The following is a 19,448-nucleotide window of genomic DNA, read 5'->3' as shown; positions in this document are numbered from 1 at the left end:
CGGGGCTAAGGGCTGCTACAGTGGAGCTTCCAGGAAATTCCTGAATGGATAGTGGATTATTGAAAGTGTGACTGATAACAATAAAATTGCTGATGCAGGTCATTTGTACCATGCATTGAACACACAATGTGGAAAGTTCAACACTGTGTGTTTATGGAGCACCACGAATTGAAAGAGAGGCGAGTGCTGCTTATCTATGTGCCTGGTGAAAGAGATAGCTTGCAGGAAGGCAGTGGAAGAGTTAATGTTGTTGCTAAGTTGCAGATTGCTCTGGTGCTGTACGCAGAGGGATTAACCTTACAGGGTCCTGCTGCATGTTAGAACATGTAAACTACCAATCAGAGTGCCTGTGCTTGTGGGGGAGGTGGGACTCAGCCTCCCTCTCCCTCTCTCTGCCTCTCTCTTACCCCACCCCCGTATGATTGATGGGACAGTAGATCACATGACAGCCTCTTTCTGAAGGTCACAAATAAAAGCTTCCCACAGAAGCTGGCTCTTAAGTTCCTGCCAAAATGGCCGCCGCAGTCTCTGCTGGCTTTTGAGCGTTTGTTGTTTTTTTTAAAAGAGAAGAGAGAATCTGTTTTTTTTTTTGATTTAATATTCTTCTTTTGCTCTTGCCTTGAATGCCTCAACTTGCTGGATCCTTGCACTGCTGCACTTTATGAGGTTTGTGGCTGATGCCCGTGCCTGTGGGCTGGGCTTTTTAAAGAAAAAAAATCAAGAACAGTGTTTAGTCTGTCTGGCAGCAAACAGCTACAGGGTTGGAACCTGGGCCTGGTTTAAGAAGGCCACAGCCATTTTATGAAAACTGGTTGGTGGGAGGGGAAATGGTGGCTTTAAACTTTAAAGATGCTATTGCTTTTCAAAAGTCAGAAAGGTTGAAGATTCTGCAAAATACCGCCATGCTGCAAATGAGCAGTTGCTGATAATTTTTCATTGCGAGTATGTATTGTGTAGCATAGCACTGAATGCTAAGTTTTTTTTCCCCAAAGCATCTTTCTCTCGTGCGGTTGTACAAATCTTTGAAATAAATAGCAAGTTGGCACAAGGAGAATTCTTGCACCAGGCATTTTGATCATGGAAAAAGGCTTTTTTTCCCTTTGGCAAATACGCTTTCTAACCAGTTTGGCTTGATCTGCAAACTGCCAAGTGGCATGGTTGAACTTATTTACAACACTGCGGGGTAGTCTAGCTAATTATAATTTCAAGACCTAGAAAATCAGCATTGTAAAGCTATTATTATCTGGAATGTTTATAATTTAAAATTTAACTTACATTACATCTGTTTTATTGTTAAAAAGATACAGCAGTCTCTCTGCAGTTTTTAAGTTAGTTGCGTTGGTTAGATCCAGAAATTGTTTCATTGTTACTCAGTCAATTAACAGTGAAAGACCCGGTTGTGATCTTAGTCAGTAAATTCCATATATTCAAATTAAACTCCAGTGTGAACTTCCATAAGGTTCTGCATTTATGTACTCCATTCTTTGGATCCTGCAATACTATGTTATACCTCGTCCGTTGTATTTTCTGCTCTCCTTCGAGAGCAAGGGAGGGGGGAAGGAGGGGGGAGGGAGGGAGGGGGGGGGGGGGGGGGGGGGGGGGTGAGGTGAATGGTAGTTTGTCTGTTTGTGGTCTGATAGGTGAAAGCTGTTCCTTTTAACAGGAAGGTCATGGGTTCACGTTTTTGGATCTAAGAGGTACTTTAATATTCCTGTACTTTTGTTGGTAGTTGGGAGGGATTGCAGTATTGGAGTAGGTGACTTGGGAAAGAGAATGATAAAGGATTGGTGGTTGGGAGAAAGGAAGCAGTGTGACAGTAATAATGGGATGGAGTCGTGAAGAATGTCCCTATTTGTATTAATGGGTGAATGACTGAAATGGAACTGATATAATTCATTAGGTAGACACAAAATGCTGGAGTAACTCAGCGGGACAGGCAGCATATCTGGAGAGAAGGAATGGGTGAAGTTTCGGGTCAAGACCCTTCTTCAGACTGATGTCAGGGGAGTGGGTGGGACAGAGATAGAATATAGTCGGAGAAAGTAAGACTGGTGGGAGAACTGGGAAGGGGGAGGGGATGGAGAGAGAGGAAAGCAATGGCTATTTGAAGTTAGAGATGTCAATGCTCACACCGCTGGGGTGGAAGCTACCCAAGCAAAATATAAGAGGTGCTGTTCCTCCAATTCATTATTATGTCTTTAAACTTTCTATGAAATATTTGAAACACTTTTGATGCGTATTCTTTGGAACAACTGAAAATAGATTTGCAGTGCGACTGTTATTCAGGAGATTGGAAATGAACTAGTGGGAATTAATACCAAACTGAAGTTAAATGCATTAACATGGAGTGAATAAGGAACATGAGATTTGTTGAAGGTGAATAAGGTCCAAAAGAGTTTTTGATGAATAACAATGTTAATGAGGTTGATGATATAAATAGATTTTTTTAAAGGGAAGCAATAAAGACAAGGGGGTGTGGTATACCTGATACTAAGATATGCAATAAAGGCAGTGAAGAGAAAGGATCTAGCCCCTCAATGGGAGCAAGCAAAGGGCGGAAAACATTGATGTTGTTTATAGACCCCCAAACAGTTGAGGCAATGCAGAATATAAACCAGGAAATATGGAGCACGGCACAAGGATAATGAAATAATCATGAGTGATTTTAATCTCTAGCTTGACAATTAGAAGTGTTGGTGTGGAGGATAAATTGAATATGGTCTTCTAGATCAGTACATTGAAGAATGTATGAGGGAGCAGGCTCATTTAGATCGAGCATTATGCATTGAGAAAGAAACAATACTAGATCTAAAGTTTTTAAGCAATAATCATAATATGTTAGAATCTTACATAAAAAGAGAAGATTATTTAGTTTAATCTGAAACTAGAGTCTTAAATCTGAATAAAGCAAGCAACAATTGGATAAGGAGTGTTGGCTCTGCCATATTTGGAAAGGAAAAGATCAGTCTGAAGAAGGGTTTAGGCCCGAAACATTGCCTATTTCCTTCGCTCCATAGATGCTGCTGCATCCGCTGAGTTTCTCCAGCATTTTTGTTTACCTTGGCAAAGGTACATTATATTTATCATATAATGGATTAGATTTAAATAATTAATATTGTTCACAAATAATATATATTCCCTTTTAAATTAAAAGAATATCAACCAAAAAGATGTTTTAAGAAGGAACTGCAGATGCTGGAAAATCGAAGGTACACAAAAATGCTGGAGAAACTCAGAGGGTGAGGCAGCATCTATGGAGCGAAGGAAATAGGCAACGTTTCGGGCCAAAACGTTGCCTGAAGAAGGGGTTTGGCCCAAAACGTTGCCTATTTCCTTCGCTCCATAGATGCTGCCTCACCCGCTGAGTTTCTCCAGCATTTTTGTCTACTCTCAACAAAAAAGATGTCCAGTTGTGGTTATAATATAGCTGAGTATAAAAGAGTCAAGAGAGTTTTATTGTCATGTGTCCCAGATAGGACAATGAAATTCTTGCTTGCTGCAGCACAACAGAATATGTAAACGTAATACAGAACAGGAGTTAAATCAAAGGAATAGGCATGTAATGTTGTTTAAAATGAAGTTAAACTGGAGGGGAGGTGACATTTCAGTAAAGTAAGATGAAAGCTTTTATATGAAAATGAAAAGTAGAACATGAGCAAGAACAGGTTATAAAGTAGCAGATTATTACAAAGCAACTATAAATGTGTAACAGAAAAGATTCGCTACAGTTAATGTGGGGGAATTTGAAGACTGAGGCAGAAGAAATTGAGTCAGGGATAAAGGAAACAAGAGAAATGAAACATATTTCTGCCTGCCTGGAAGAGGACTGAGGAAAACATGGAAATTGTGGAGAGAGACAGGCTTAATACAAATGTGGAGATCAAAAATATAAGCATTAAAAAATAGTTTGTGAAGAGCTAATAGCCTGAAAGATGATAAATTCCCAGGATCTGATTGCTTGGATCTTAAGGCTTTGATAAAGGCTACTGGAGATAATGGATGCACTGATTGTCATCCTCAAAGTTCCATAGATTAGAGAATGATTCCCACAGACTGGAAAGTAGCAAGTGTAACTCCACTATTGAAGAAGGGTGGGGGGAAGGGAGGGAGGGAGAGAAGAGAGAAAACGGGGTGGACAATAGACCACTTGGCATGAATCAGTAGTGGGGCAAGTGCCGGTTTCAATTATCAAAGTAGTTGTAACAGGACACTTAAATAATTGGATTAGGTAGGCTTAGCATAAATTTATGAAAGGGAAATTTTATTTGACAAATCTATTTTTTTTTAAGGTTGTAATCAGCAGCGTATAAAATGTAGTCAATTAAAGTAGACAAAAATGCTGGAGAAACTGGGTGAGGCAGCATCTATGGAGCAAAGGAAATAGGCGACGTTTCAGGTCGAGACCCTTCTTCAGACAAAAGTGATGTTTTTGGAGTTTGGAAAGGTCTTCAATAATTTGCCATGCAAAAAAAATATTAAATAAAATTAGAGCACAGGAGGCACAGATGTAGAGTTGCTGCCTTACAGCGCCAGAGTCCCGGGTTTGACCCTGACTACGGGTGCTGTCTGTACAGAGTGCATGGGTTTTCCCAGAGATCTTCTGTTTCCTTCCACACTCCAAAGACGTACAGGTTAGGTTAATTGGCTTGGTATAAATGTTAAATTGTCCCTTGTGTGTGTTAGTGTGCAGAGATCCCTGGTCAGTGCGGACTCGGTGTCTTGTGGCTAGGTGGTAGCTGTGATGAAGTTCCATTTGTTGTCAATCTATACCTGTGATTTGGTTGAGGGAATCAAATGTAATGTAGTGAAATTTGCTGACAATAAGCTGGATATACAGTGCATTCAGAAAGTATTCAGACCCCTTCATTTTTTCACATTTTGTTATGTTACAGCCTTATTCTAAATGGATTAAATTCATTTTTAAAATCATCAATCTACACACAATACCACATAATATAAAAGCAAAAACAGGTGTTTAGAAATTTTTGCAAAGTAATTAAAAAGAAATAACTGAAATGTCACATTTACAAAAGTATTCAGACCCTTTACTCAGTACTTTGTTGAGGCACCTTTGGCAGCGATTACAGCCTCAAGTCTTCTTGTGTATGACGCTACAAGCTTGGCACACCTGTATTTGGGTAATTTCTCCCATTCTTCTCTGCAGATCCTCTCATGCTCTGTCAGGTTGGATGGGGAGCGTCGATGCACAGCTATTTTCAGGTCCCTCCAGACAAGTTCGGGCTCTGGCTGGGCCACTTAAGGATATTCACAGAATTGTCACAAAGCCACTCCTGCATTGTCTTGGCTGTGTGCTTAGGATCATTGTCCTGTTGGAAGGTGAACTAATAATAATAGTCTATTGTAGTTCATAGCTTATGAGGTTGTAGTGTTTAATAGCCTGATGGCTGTAGGGAAGAAGCTGTTCCTGAACCTGGACGTTACAGTTCTCGGGCTCCTGTGCCTTCTTACCGATGGCAGTGGTGAGATGAGAGTGTGGCCAGAATAGTGTGGGTCTTTGATGATGTTGGCTGCCTTTTTGAGGCAGTGACTATGATTGATCCCTTTGATGGTGGGGCGGTCAGAGCCGGTGATGGCCTGGGCAGTGGTCACAACTTTTTGTAGTCTTTTCTGCTCCTGGATGTTCAAGTTGCCGAACCAGGCCATGATGCAACCAGTCAGTAAGCTCTCTACTGTGCACCTGTAGAATTTCAAGAGAATCCTCTTTGACATACGGTATCTGCGTAATCTTCTCAGGAAGTAGAGGTGCTGATGTGCTTTCTTTATGATTGCATCAATGAGCTGGGTCCAGGAGAAGATCGTCAGAAATATGCACGCCCAGGAATTTGACGTTTTTAACTCACTCCACCATCGTCCCATTGATGTGAACAGGATTGTGGGTCCTCAACCTTCCTCTTCCAAAGTCCACAATCAGTTCTTTAGTTTTGCTGATATTGAGAGCCAGGTTGTTGTGCTGGCACCATATGGTCAGTCGGTCGATCTCACTTCTATACTCTGACTCATCACCCTCTGTAATTCGTCCCACAACGGTGGTGTCGTCAGCGAACTTGAAAATGGAGTTTGCACTATGTCCGGTCATGAGTATAGATTGAGTAGAGCAGGGAGCTGAGCACGCATCCTTGAGGTGCTCCCGTACTGATTATCACTGAGGCTGAAGTGTTTCTGCCAATTCAAACAGACTGTGGTCTGTGCATGAGGAAGTCGAGGATCCAATTGCAGAGGGATGCGCAGAGACCCAGTTCCGTTAGTTTCGTAACCAGCTTGGCGGGGATGATGATATTGAACGCCGATCTGTAGTCTATAAGCAACAGCCTGAAGTAAGTGTTTTTATTGTCCAAGTGGTCCAGTGCGGAGTGCAGAGAGTGAGATCGCATCCTCTGTCGACCTATTGTGACGGTAGGCGAACTGTGGTGGGTCGAGGTTCTTATTGAGGTAGTAGTTGATATGCCCCTTAACCAACCTCTCAAAGCACTTCATCACCACGGACATTAGTGCCACTGGTCGATAGTTATTGATGTACGTCACCTTACTCTTCTTGGGCACGGGCGGGGGGGGGGGGGGGGGGGGGGGCGGTGAACTAGTATCAGTAATGGTGATCATAAAACTACCAGATTGTTGAAAGTTCATCAGATTTGCAAATGTGCTTTAGGGGAAGAGATGTGCTGCTCTTGCCTGTCTGACCACAATGTGGTTGATGTCTTAACTTCCCTCAGAAATAGTCAAACAAGCCATTTAGTTCATAGACCATTAGGGTTGCATAAATAAATAGCAACACTCACTTCCCCGACCGAATCCAATTGAAGAAATATAAACACTTTCATCAGTGCAAGATTAGGGATTATGAATATAAAATATTTGTTTTTCCAATCAATAAATATCAGTGATATGATAAAAGATTATATGCACAATCGTGACAAAATGTATTCTTCTAATATTTCACACAAAATGATTAGAAAAGTTTATGATTCTAATATATCCCCAAATGGAAATGCTTACCTTTCCCCAATTTAGTCATGTGGATTATAGCTTGCACGTATTAAATCAGTGTCAGTCACAATCAGTTGCTTAGGTTGGTTGTCATTTGCCCACCATCTTTTCAAAAATCTTTAGTCGAGATTTTATTATTTATTTTTGATGTTGTATTCTTAACATCGGATCGAAGGCAGAATGCTAATGAGTTATTATGCCATAGTGGGTAGATGGACCACAACTGGGGCCAGGTGAGCAATCCTGCAGTGTCCAGGGATAAATACATAACCATTAGCGATCAGCAGCTTGAAATATGCTCATCTCTCTTCCCAACACTTGTCATGAGAAACTGAGGCAGACTTTATCATCTATAGTAGGAAACTGAAAGCATACCAGTCTTTTGACACTGAACCATGATTGCAGTCATTATAGCTTCTATGATTATTTATGTCTCTTAGAATCATGTGACAAAGAAGCAGGCTCTTCTACCTGTCGTTTTACTGGTAGCTTTTTGAAAGTGTTTGAGAATTAAAAGTCTGAGAATTAAAGATGAAATCTTTTTCTGGGATATTGATATCTTGCCATTAACGACTGCCTCAGTTTAAAACCAAAACAGTGCATACTGAACCTTAAGTTAGGGTGTGCAAAAATCAACATTTCGGGTCGGCAATCCTTCGCCAGAATTGGGAAAGAAACAGATACATTTTCTGCAGGAGTACAGATGGGATGATTAGAACAAAGGGAATGTCTGCGATAGGATGCATCAAAATTACTTAATGGCTTCATTTCAAATCTGACCCAGAAGTACTCGATCACCAAAAATCTGTGATTTGGAATCCAAAGATTCAACCGTACCTTATATTATTTTTCCTTGAGTGTTCACATGAATAGATACAATTAGTGTGAATGGACTACATTGTAACAACTTTTGATCTGGTTACCAGCCAACCAATCCATTGGAGCTTGTGAATTTCTATTTAAAATTCCTTTCTCACATTTGCTTAGGAGGTTTTAACAGTCGTGTAGTTTGATTGGTTCCATGCACACATTAGTCCCGTCATTTATTTGGAACTCCTTTGCTGTAATAATTACGACAGTTCCACCGCATGTGCCCTTCCTTCATGTCAGCATGGACGCAGCATCTTCTTTGCTTTTTTTCCCCCCTTGCTTCGTTTCTGGCAAAGTTTTCATTTGTCTTCTTCATAAGCAGGAGTGCATTTGGGTTGGCTGTTATTTAAGTCAATTAGATACACTTGCCATGCTATGCAGGATTCTCTGGTTATAGACTTTGAACTACATTTGAATATCCTGTACACACTGTTATCGGGGATATTTCTTGATCTCTTGTGCTGTTTGAGATTGTTTTCAGTTCCCGTGAATTGAAATCAAGATTATGGATTGGATTATTGGATTTCACTTTCATTTCTATATGGCCATAATGCGTTCAGTAAGACATTTCTTGAGCAGACTTTTATTTTTTATTTTATTTATTTTATTTATTTTATTTTATTATTTATTTCGAACAGAATAAAAGAATAAAAAGCAAGTGTGAAACGGCATACCAAAACAAAACAAAAATATTTATAAAGTGTCATAAACAATATCTATAAATAAATGAAATCGTATGTGTCCGAAAAGGAGCAGGAAGAAGCCAAAGCTTATTAATTCCCACCCCTTATTCAACTGCTTGTAATTATCTTATACAAATTTAGCAGCTATATGTACACCATATGTACACCAGCCACTATATGTACATCAAATTATTTACATTTGAACACTAATCAAATATTTACAAAGCCATACAAAAAAGAAAAAAAGAAAAAGAAAAGAAAAAACCCGCATATACTATACAGTATCTTAGTCATATTTACAACCCATCACTCTATAATCACCCTTCCCAATACAATCAGTTTAACAAATATCACAATCACCTATCCTCATCCCAATATCCTTTTAAACAAGTGTTTTTGTACATCTTTTTAAACTGAATGATGCTTGTGCTAAGTTTTATCTCCTGTTCCAGACCATTCCACAAATTCACACCACAGATTGCTATGCACATATTTTTAAGAGTTGTTCTGACATTGAGTTTTTTTAAATTATGTTCCCCTCTCAAATTATACCCACCCTGTCTTTCCATAAACAGTTTTTGTATATTTCTTGGAAGTAAATTATTTCTTGCTTTGTACATGATTTGCGCAGTCTTAAATTTAACCAGATCAGTGAACTTCAGTGTATGTGACTTTAAGAATAATAAATTGGTATGTTCAAGATATCCAACATTATTGATAATCCTTATTGCTCTTTTTTGTAATGTGCATAACGGCTGTAGGTTGGTTTTGTAGGTGTTACCCCATATCTCCACACCGTAACTCAGATATGGCAATATGAGTGTATTATACAAAGTATGTAATGATTTGTGGTCCAGAATGTGTCTTGATTTTCCCAATATTGCTATAGACTTTGCCAGTTTTGCTTTGACGTGGTTTATATGTCGTTTCCAGCAGATTTTGTGGTCTAAGATCACACCAAGAAATTTATTTTCATATACTCTTTCTATACTTATGTTAACTTTTGATAACAAAGTTCTCAGCTCGGGGCTCATTTTCTCTTTCCTGTTTTGCTTTTGAATTTGTAAGGAAAAAGACTGAGCATTTAAATTTGTTCTAACCTGGCTGCCTGTTTGCGGAGTTGTTCAGAGTAACCAAAATTTGGTGAGGGTGGGACTCAGCTTGGGTAGCTGCTCTAGATTTCAGTGGCTTTTACTGCACTCTATATACATACATACATACATACATACATACATACATACATACATACATGTTTTGCTCAGAATCTGATGTTGATCTCCATTTAGGCTTGGGGTAAAGGGTGGCAATTTAATTAATCAGGATAGAATGGTTCAGGATTACAAGTAGAAAATATTTATGCTCAGAATGATGATCTATCTGGCTTGGATATTCTAAATGATGGGTATTGCTGAAATTCTGGGATTTATCATGACATCCTATAGTTATAGATTTTGCATGCCTGAAATTTGTTTATAATGGGTCACTGAGCATGTCTCTAATATACATATATTTCTACCATCTGCCACATTGCAGTAACTTGCCTTTGTATTGTGAAACCATATTCTCCTCTTTGAGTTGATGCAGCATTTTCTGTATCCCTGATCGGCTATGTGTGGTCCCTGCCAATATATGCTGAACCTTACAGATACTTTGCTCATTTGCACATTTGAGTGGATGTGAGAGAGCTTAGGTTTGATTGTGTGCTATAAAGCTTTGCGGGTTCGTGATTAAGCAGAGAGTAAAATGAAGAGCTGGCCTAGTGCAAACAAAACAGATATTTCATTTTTGAAGGGATAGGTTGAATCTTGGAGTTGGCTCGTGTCTGGGTGCATGGCTTAGTGGATTGTACTGCTGATGGGAGGAAGTGAATCATAAATTTGATGTGGAGGTTGGTTCGGTTGTGGAAACATCAATCTGACACTGACTGCAGATAGATTCATTCCAAAGGAACTGGAGTCTGCTTCATTGCAGCTGCTTTTTTCAACTGTAAAAATTGAGCTTTTAAAAAAAAAAATGGTTTCACTGAAAATAATACTCTTAACATCAGCATGTCAGAGACCAGAGAATAGTTTATTTAGGCATCACTGTAGACTGAGATTCATATATAACTAAATAGGAGTGAATTCTGAGCAGAGATGGAAATTTAAAAGGTGATGAGATCTTAAAAATGAAAAATCATAAAGGCATAAATTACTTCTTTAATTGTGTGAACTAAACATTTTTGAGTTATTTCGATATCCTGACTTGGTGTACTCAACAGTTTTTTTGCTGGCATTCTGCACTTCAAAGTTTTTGAGGGATAACTTTGTAATTCAAGATTGGATTTATTGCTGATTCAGAAATAAATTGATGAAACCAGAACAACTACCTATTCCGATTGTAAGCATAATGGTGAGGCCACCACTGATTCCCCACTACAAATTTTTGATCTAATTTGCTGACTATTTGTGAACCCTTATCTAAATTCAAGTGAGCATGTTCAGTTTCACTCTGAGCAAACACATAAGACCTGTTGTGAGATGTAGCAAGGTCACCAGATGAGACAAGGCTTCTTTCTGTTTTCAGTTGTTATGACATTTGTTGCACTGAGGGAATTGAGTATAAATTGCATAGCTTGGGGACTAATGTCACCATTGGTACCATGAAAGACACGGATAGCAGGTCCTCTTTCCTCATTAAGAAGACTGTTGGTTTTTATGACATTACTGTAACTATTTGATTTTCTTACTCTAGTGATGGTCTGCACAAGATCAATTATGAAACAGTTTCAGAACTAGGTTTTGAAAACTTGTGGGGAAAAAAGACAGAGCTGGAGTAACTCAGCAGGTCAGGCAACATTGCTGGAGGACCCAGATAGGTGGTGTTTCAGTTTGGGACCATTCCTCAGACTGATTGTTAGGGAGGAGGGCGAGAAATAAAGCTGGAAGGAAGAGTGACTGGGTTGATCTCATTAGCGATCATTTTCATCTCCTCTTCCTTCAATCCTTTGGTTTAAAGGATGATTTGCTTCAATTCAAGTTCTTTGGATTCTGATTAAATCAACTATGTCCTCGATTAAATCAACTATTATAATTTCTAATTGTAGACTTGGGCTTTTACTCCAATTTATCATGAGATTTGTATTGTTTTTAATGCAAAGCCTTTTATTTTTACTTGGGCTTTCATTACAGAGCTACGCTTTGCCTTTTGATTGTGACCACAAATGGAAATTCACTTTACTTTCAGTATCAGATAGAAATTAAGAACATGTACTTGTACATATGGAATTGTACTTTTTATGGAAAATGTTTGTTTATTTATAGTTGGTGAACACTTAAAGATAATTACCACATTTTATAATGGAATCGGGAAGTTATCAGTAAATGCAACCTTTTCCCTACTTATAAAAGATTTTTTGTCATATCAGGAGATCGGGAATGTAGTTATTAGATTTAAATGCTCCTCTCTGAAAAATAGTGCATGAAAATTAGTGTGGTTCTGTGTGATGCGTTTTCTACATGTAAAAGTAATTACGATGGAGTAATACTAAAATACCCATGTATCGAGCAATTCATATTTTCCCCACCTTCTCTTATCATCCCAGTCCCCTGCTACTATCTCCTCCTTTATATGATCATCTCCCAACCCCAACGTCTCATATTTCCATTGTATCCCCCTTTTTTCTCTTCCCCCTGCCCTCTTCCATATCCATATCCCGTCCTCCGGTTGTACATTTCACTCCTCCTCTCCTCCTTATCTTGAAAATCCCCTTGTCTCCTTTGTCATTTACTCTGCCCATCTATCAATCATCCTTTGTCCCCTCAGCTGTATCCACCAAGCACATGCCAGGCTTTGTCTCACCCGCATCTCTCTTTTCTCAGTGTTCTCCAATTCACCAATCATATTATACAGCAAAACTACCTTTACACCTAAGTTGTACCGTTGGTGATCATGCTTCTGTAAGATATTTGCTGAAAGAGGAACAGTTTCACTTGGTTACTTGTTCTTACCAATATGGCATGGATGGATAACGATGTGCAGAGCACCAGGAAGTCGCAAAAACAGTTCACATGTTTGGATCAAGACAACTCGAAGCATTCAATCCTTCCTTCAATGGTGCATCTTTTAAAAGCCTATAGGAATGGCTGATAAAAGCTGAACTTGCCATCGATTGCCATATCTGGAGAAATAAATGGGAAAATAATTATTGTGGAGTTATATGTTGACGACCAAGCAGTTCTCCCATTCCATCGAAAAAGTCTTCAAATTTCAACATGAGGAATGAGAAAAGTCCATTAACCATAATGAAATTAAGCTTTACAGTCATTTGTACCTGTTGATACCGTAAATTGCTTGGTCTCCTTTTGTATTTTGGAGGGGGGAATGGGTAATGCACGTGGCAGAGAAGGTGGAAGCAAATAAATATATAATGTTTGAGCAAGAGCCTGTGTTTATGCAACTGTTTTCATGAATGTAGGGTATTCTCACATACTTAACAGCCAGTTATTAAATTATATTCAAAGTTATGCAGGTCAGTTTTACAAGCATTTGAACACAGCATGATCCAAGAAAGCTGTATGATTTGGCAACCACTTAATGTGATTTGATGCTATTCGTTGATGGGGGAAATTCTACTCTCTTTCATAATAAGACCTTCAATTCCTTCAATTGGGACTTTCCAAACTATGTTCAAGTAATTTATAAGCAAATATTTGAATAGAACTGTGTCAGCTGCAGTAATCACAGGAAAAGAATATTGCACTGTAAAATGTGCCACTTTGAATGTTGCAGTGTGTAAGAAAAGAAAACATCTGTATTAATGTAATTGGTGTGCCTCATATACGAGGTGATCCCTAATTGTTGAAATTGGAATTTGAAATTTAAGATTTGTATATATTGCATGGCTGATTTGTTAATTTTGGTTATGCAGTCACTTCAAAAAGATTCTTATTTCTCTCTGCTCGTTAGCCAAATTCAGGATGAATTACAGCATGATGAGCTGTAACTAGTGGAGTGACATGGAGATGAGTAGTGGGACCTCAACCGTTTACAGTCTATATTGCTGACATTAATGCACTGTGTAATTAGACCAAATTTTCTGATTTCACAAGGTGGGAAAGCAAGTTGTAGAAAGGACGTGATGTGCCTGTGTTGAAAAATTAATAAGTTACGCTAGAACCAAGGAACATTAGTATCTGTTACCCATTTAATATAGAGGCAGGGAAGTTCTCTCAAATGTCATGAAGCTTTGGAATTCTCCAACCGAGGGAGCTGTGGAGGATTGGGTTATGAATACAGGTAGTTCTGCTATAATGGGCATTTCCATAATGCAAATTGGATATAACATGCTTGATTAATTAGAAGATACTTTGTACTACGTGGATATTGGTTATAATGCTATTTCAGTCTGCAACCAGAGAACCACTTAACAGTTATTTTGGAAATTGACAAGTGGAAAATAACTTCCTTGATAAAAAAGTCATTCTTGGAGGTAGGAAAGCTTTCCATGTAACCTCCCCGCAGTAAACTTAAGGGTGGTGGTGGGGGGTGGGGGGTGGGGGGGGGGGGGGGGGTGGGGGGAGAAGAGTGGGCACAGTGGCCAAGCTGTAGTGTTGCTGCCTTACAGTGCCAGTGACCCAGGTTTGACCTGGACTACGGGTGCTCTCTGTATGGAGTTTGTACGTTCTCCCTGTGACTGCATGGGTTTTCTCTGGGTGCTCCCGGTTTCCCCCTACATTCCAAAGACGTACAGGTTTATAGGTTCATTGGGCTCTGTAAATTGTGCCTCATTTGTTGGATAGAACTAGTGTACGGATGATCATTGGTCAGCGTGGTCTAGGTGGGCCAAAAGGCCTGTATGGAGGTCCATTATTGCAAGGGTTTACTGTATTGCAAATCTGAAACTCTCTAGCCCTTAATGCCCTCTTCCCATTGAAATAATTGTTTTTATAATGTTTCTATAACTGGAGGTTTCTATTGAGTTACAGCAGAACTACCTGTTTCTGGAAGGCCAAGTAAGACAAGTAATTGAGGTTACTGGGGCAGACCGGAAATAGAAACTGAAGCCAGTTTCAGATTAGTGAAGATCTTATTGAATTGTAGGACTGGCTCAAGTGGATATATTTTTTGTAGATGCTTGGTATGGCAGGGTGTTAGCATTCTCCCACAGATCAGGTTCAAAGCCTATTTCTAGAAACTTCTGGAAGCCAGAGTAATTTTTCAGAGGTGATTATCCGTCAGACTCCATCAGGACTTTCAAATTTTTAAAGTAAATCTGCAGGATTTGAAGATGACTAATGATGCTTTTTACAAACATTGATCTCTGATCTAATTGAATTTTGAATAAGTGTATATAGATATTTAATTCTGTTATATGTGATATTATTGTCAATAAGACTCATTTTACCTTTTGACAAGTTACTAAACTTGGAAAAAGTACTTCATTAACTCAAAGCATTCTAATTAATTAAAGGCCACTCTTATTGTGACACTCGGGTTTAATTGTAATCGTTGGTCCTGTGCACACTATTTGCCAGAGCCTATGAGGTGGATTTTGTGCTGTTCAACTCTCCCAAGCTTTTCAACCATGCAAACGTTCCACCAGGGTGCCACAAGTCTATTTAAGGAAAATGTTTTTTTTTGTTTTTTTTTGTTTTGTTCTGCTTAATCATGGAGTATTTGTAGGGATCTGGCAGCATTGCTGACTGACATTAGCTGATTCAGCAGGAATTATATGTTGTTTCTTTGGCAAGTAAGTTGTCCTGTAATTAGTGTAGGAATGAACTGCAGATGGTGGTTTAAATCTAAGGTAGACACAAAATGTTTGGAGTAACTCAGCGGGAAAGGCAGCATCTCTGGAGAGAAGGAATGGGTAATGTTTTGGGTCGAGACCCATCTTCAGACTGATTATGTCCCATAATTAGAGTTTGCCCAGATCAGCAGAATATGAAGTATGTTGCTCCTCCAACAGTTGCTTACAATTTACAGTTTTTAGTCAGGACTTTATTCACTCTAAAGTAGCATTACTTAATTAGCCACATCTTTTTTGAGCTACACTGAATTGTTTGCCAATTTTGGAGAAAAGTACTTATACAATAGAAATTGCGCTTCACTTAGGGAACAATGTTGAATGGGAGTGATGTTCTGCTGGCATCATAAACTGCAAGGGAAACTAGAGTAAAACTATGCTTATTTTTAATTCTTGCACCCACGAACCTGTTTATTAGCATAAATCATATGATTTAAATTGAAAGAAAATTCAAGCACTGTGTTTTGGAAATATGAAATTGAAAATATTAGATTTACTCAGCAGCTATGACATGATGACGATTTCAAGTGGTTCAGCAAGGGCATTGGCTAGTAGTTGGCTGGGAGACGGATGTTTGTGACAGTATATGATATAAGGGGGGAAAAAGATGGTAAGTATTTTATGGAATACAAGCGCTGATTCATATTAATTATTAATTTGATAATGGCGCAGGTGTCATGGGGAAATTGTCTGTCTGAATATTCAATTCAATTAATACTAATTATAATATTTAATAGGGTGCTTGGCTGATTGAACCAGATCTGCCATTCACTGAAAACATGGACGGTATGTGACACATTCCTACCTTTTGCACATCTATAAATACTTTTGTAGAACAATCTTTCAATTATAGACTTTGAAATCAATAGTTAACTCAATGTGAGTTGCTGTTAACAGGAATCGGAATATTTTTTTTCACACTGAGGTTAGTAAATCTTTGGAATTCTCTATCCAAGAGGGTCGCTGAATATTTTCAAGAAAGATATTTTTAGAGATGAAAATATTTTGTTTGGTCTGTTAGTCTTTACCTTAAATTTCAGACTTCTTCAACACCAATTTTGAGGAAGTGTTCCAAACACACGAAAACATCTGCCACAATGTTGTTTGTTCCTCATCTGCGTCTCAAACGGGTGACCACTTGTTTTTAAACTGTGACTTCTAGTTCTGAATTCTCCTGTAAGAGGAAACACCTCCCCATCTCCATGCGATCAAGATCAATCGGTATATAAATAAGTTATAGACTCATACAGCATGGAAACAGGCCCTTGGGCCCAATGTGCCGATGCCAACCAACATGCCCATCTACACTAGTCCCGCCTTCCTGCATTTGGTCCATATCCCTCCAAACCTATCCGATCCATGTACCTCTGCTTTTTTTTTTTTAAACATTGTGATAGAATCTACTTCAAGTACCTCCTCTGGCAGCTCGTTCTATAAACGTATCTTTTCTTTGAAAATTATATCTCCCCCCCCCCCTTCCCTCACCTTAAACCTATGTCCTCTGGTTCTTGATTCCCATACTCTTGGTAAAAGACTGTGCATTTATTCTATCCATTTCTTTCATGATCTTATACATATGACCACAGCTCATCCTCTTGTGCTCCAAGGAATAAAGTCATAGCCAGCTCAACCTCTTCCTATAGCTCAGGCCCTCGAGTCCTGGCAACATCCTTGTAAATCTTCTCTGCACCCTTTCCAGCTTTACAACATCTTTCCTATCACAGGGTGACCAAAACTGAACACAATACACTAAATGTGGCCTCACCAAATTATTGTTTATAGAGGTTCAATCCCTGCAGCGGAAGAAAGGCTTGTGTCTAATCGGGCAAATTGCACTGAAAACCAGCAGGAAGCTGATGATCAAAATCTGCACATGTTTTAAGTCTGAAGCAAAAACAGGAATTCATGGAAACACTCTGATCAGGCAGCAGCTACGGAAGAAAAAACGATATTAGTGTCTTGATTCTGAGACCCTTTGTCAGAGCAGGAAGGCAAAGTTCGCTTTGAAGAGAATATTTTTGCATGTTTGTTTTGAGTATGTATTTGTGGGAAGTGGTGGACGGGTTGCAGCTGAGGAAGAGATAGCAGTTTCAAACCATAGAGATCACCACATCTGACATTGGCAACTCTTAGCCGTGTTATTAACTGATGTGTGAAGAACTGCTGCTATAAGATATTTTGCATAACTATTGCTATCTGAGTTTGGTTTTGCACTGCAACTCCAGTAAAATCAAACAACTTTTCATTTGGAACATGGAGAGAATTGTGCTGAAATGGATATAGTTATATTAACTTGTTTTGCTGTTTGCGGAATCTTTGTTTACTTAAATTTGAATTATTTCCAGTGTAGACATGTTTAATGATGGTGTGATCCCCATATTTGACAGCTGCCTCATTGCACCCCTGAAAGGTAACCAACAAAAACATTAGTTCAAAACTGACCTTGACATGTCACTGCAGGAGCTGGTGCTATGATGATGCTATAAATCGCAGAAACCAATTTCATTATTGCATTGTTGGTTGGAAAGTTACATGGTCTATATAATACAATATGCTTTCATCTTAATTTACCTTTAATACTCTTGCTCCCATCACCACCAGTAATAAACCAACACCCATTATTACTTTAACCTGTTTTAATTGAGCTTATAATGTTGGTTCAAGTATATCTCAAGGACACTATTGCAAGGTGGTTGTTATTGCAGCTCAACTGGATGCATTTTGTAAAGTAATTCACAATTACTGTGATATCAAAGTATTAGTAATGGTGAATTTCTTTAGGCATAAGTTGATTGTATCTATCTTCAATTGTTATGTATTAGTCTAATTCATTCATTTGTTCCAGTGTGTACAAATTCAGGAACCAAATCTTATTCAGAGACTATTCTGATTGTGAGTTTCATTTTCTTGCTTTGGGGTGAAGTTTTCATTAAAAGTTTTGAGCAATATGTTTCTCTGTTTTATTTAGCCTCTTGACATAATTTAAACCTGAAAATATTGGTTGATTAATTTTGGCTGTTTGCAATCTCTGTACTTTGGCTTTCCGTGGAATCTAATTTAAGAAATTACTTAAGGTGCAGTGTCATCTTGTTTCAAATCTCTGATTTGAATTGCTGCAACGATTTTGCTAACTGGAACAGCTGGGTTCTGCTTGCTATATATAAATTGCTTTCCTTCAAAGTGCACTTTGTTCTGATAGTCCAATGGAGTATGATGATGGAACAAAATGTGTTCCAAAATTTGTCCACTTAATTAAACCATCTAGACCGAGTTTATATTGGGGATTATTGAGGAACTTTCATTGAGGCTTCTATGAATGCAAACTGAATTTCAGAATGGGCTGAGGGAAAATCTGTTTTCTCTGAAGTAAACTTTCCACTTTGCAAAATATTTTTTTAAATGATCTAAACTGTGTAGTTTGAGTCCAATGTACCATCTACTTGCACTAAAACAGGGAATTAAAAAAGCTGCAATGGGATATGGCACTTGTGGTGAATTAAATGCAGTGAGCCTGGGAGGTCATGGGTTTGATTCATGGTATGAACCTCGGCAGCTAATCTTGGCTTTGTGATGGTAAGCACCACTTGGTAACCTCAATGTTGTCATTAGGATAATTCATGAGCTAGTGATGTGGAGAGGAACATAATAGATTGCATTAATATTTTTTCCTCATCAATCCTTGTATGTCTGTGCTGTTCCCATAATCGATGTCCTTAATTTTGGTAAAAAGGTGTGGCTTGAGTCAGTCTTTCTCCCATTTTTGTAATTGATTCCGTGGTAATGAGTATTACAGTTTGTCTTTTTATGCGAACACACAATTGGAGGACTTAAAAGTGAATTTGAGCAACATGAATTGATGAAGTTGTCATTCACTATGAGCTCGATGACATCTAGCTGCAAACTAAAGGGCCTGTCCCACTTGGGCGTCATTTGCGCAGGTGGCGCGCGAAGATTTAGTGAATCCCAAAATCCTGGGGCACCGCGCGCGACCACGCGTTACTGCCTACGTCACCACGCACCATGCGTGCGTAATTCACGCCATGCGCGCATCATGTGTGCGTTATGACACGTAAATGATGTCGCGTAAATGACGCCCAAGTGGG

At 38.8% G+C, this 19,448-nt stretch overlaps 1 protein-coding gene across 3 annotated transcripts in view; it reads left to right on the top strand.

The window, feature by feature from the left end:
- The first annotated feature begins 442 nt into the window (after window positions 1-442).
- The window catches only part of tnrc6b (trinucleotide repeat containing adaptor 6B), a 103,311-nt gene continuing 84,305 nt past the window's right edge, over window positions 443-19,448 (top strand). For 2 of the 3 annotated variants that reach the window (XM_033013453.1, XM_033013452.1), the window contains exon 1: window positions 443-666. In XM_033013453.1, coding sequence (XP_032869344.1) covers window positions 662-666 — 5 coding nt within the window. In that variant the 5' untranslated portion in view covers window positions 443-661. The remainder of the gene's footprint in view (window positions 667-19,448) is intronic. The other variant, XM_033013454.1, reaches the window with a different exon arrangement.

Source organism: Amblyraja radiata, chromosome 38 (genome assembly GCF_010909765.2).
Source record: "Amblyraja radiata isolate CabotCenter1 chromosome 38, sAmbRad1.1.pri, whole genome shotgun sequence".
NCBI lineage: Eukaryota > Metazoa > Chordata > Chondrichthyes > Rajiformes > Rajidae > Amblyraja > Amblyraja radiata.
The sequence above is the reverse complement of the archived record's forward strand: the minus strand, read 5'-3'. Positions and strand labels throughout refer to the sequence as shown.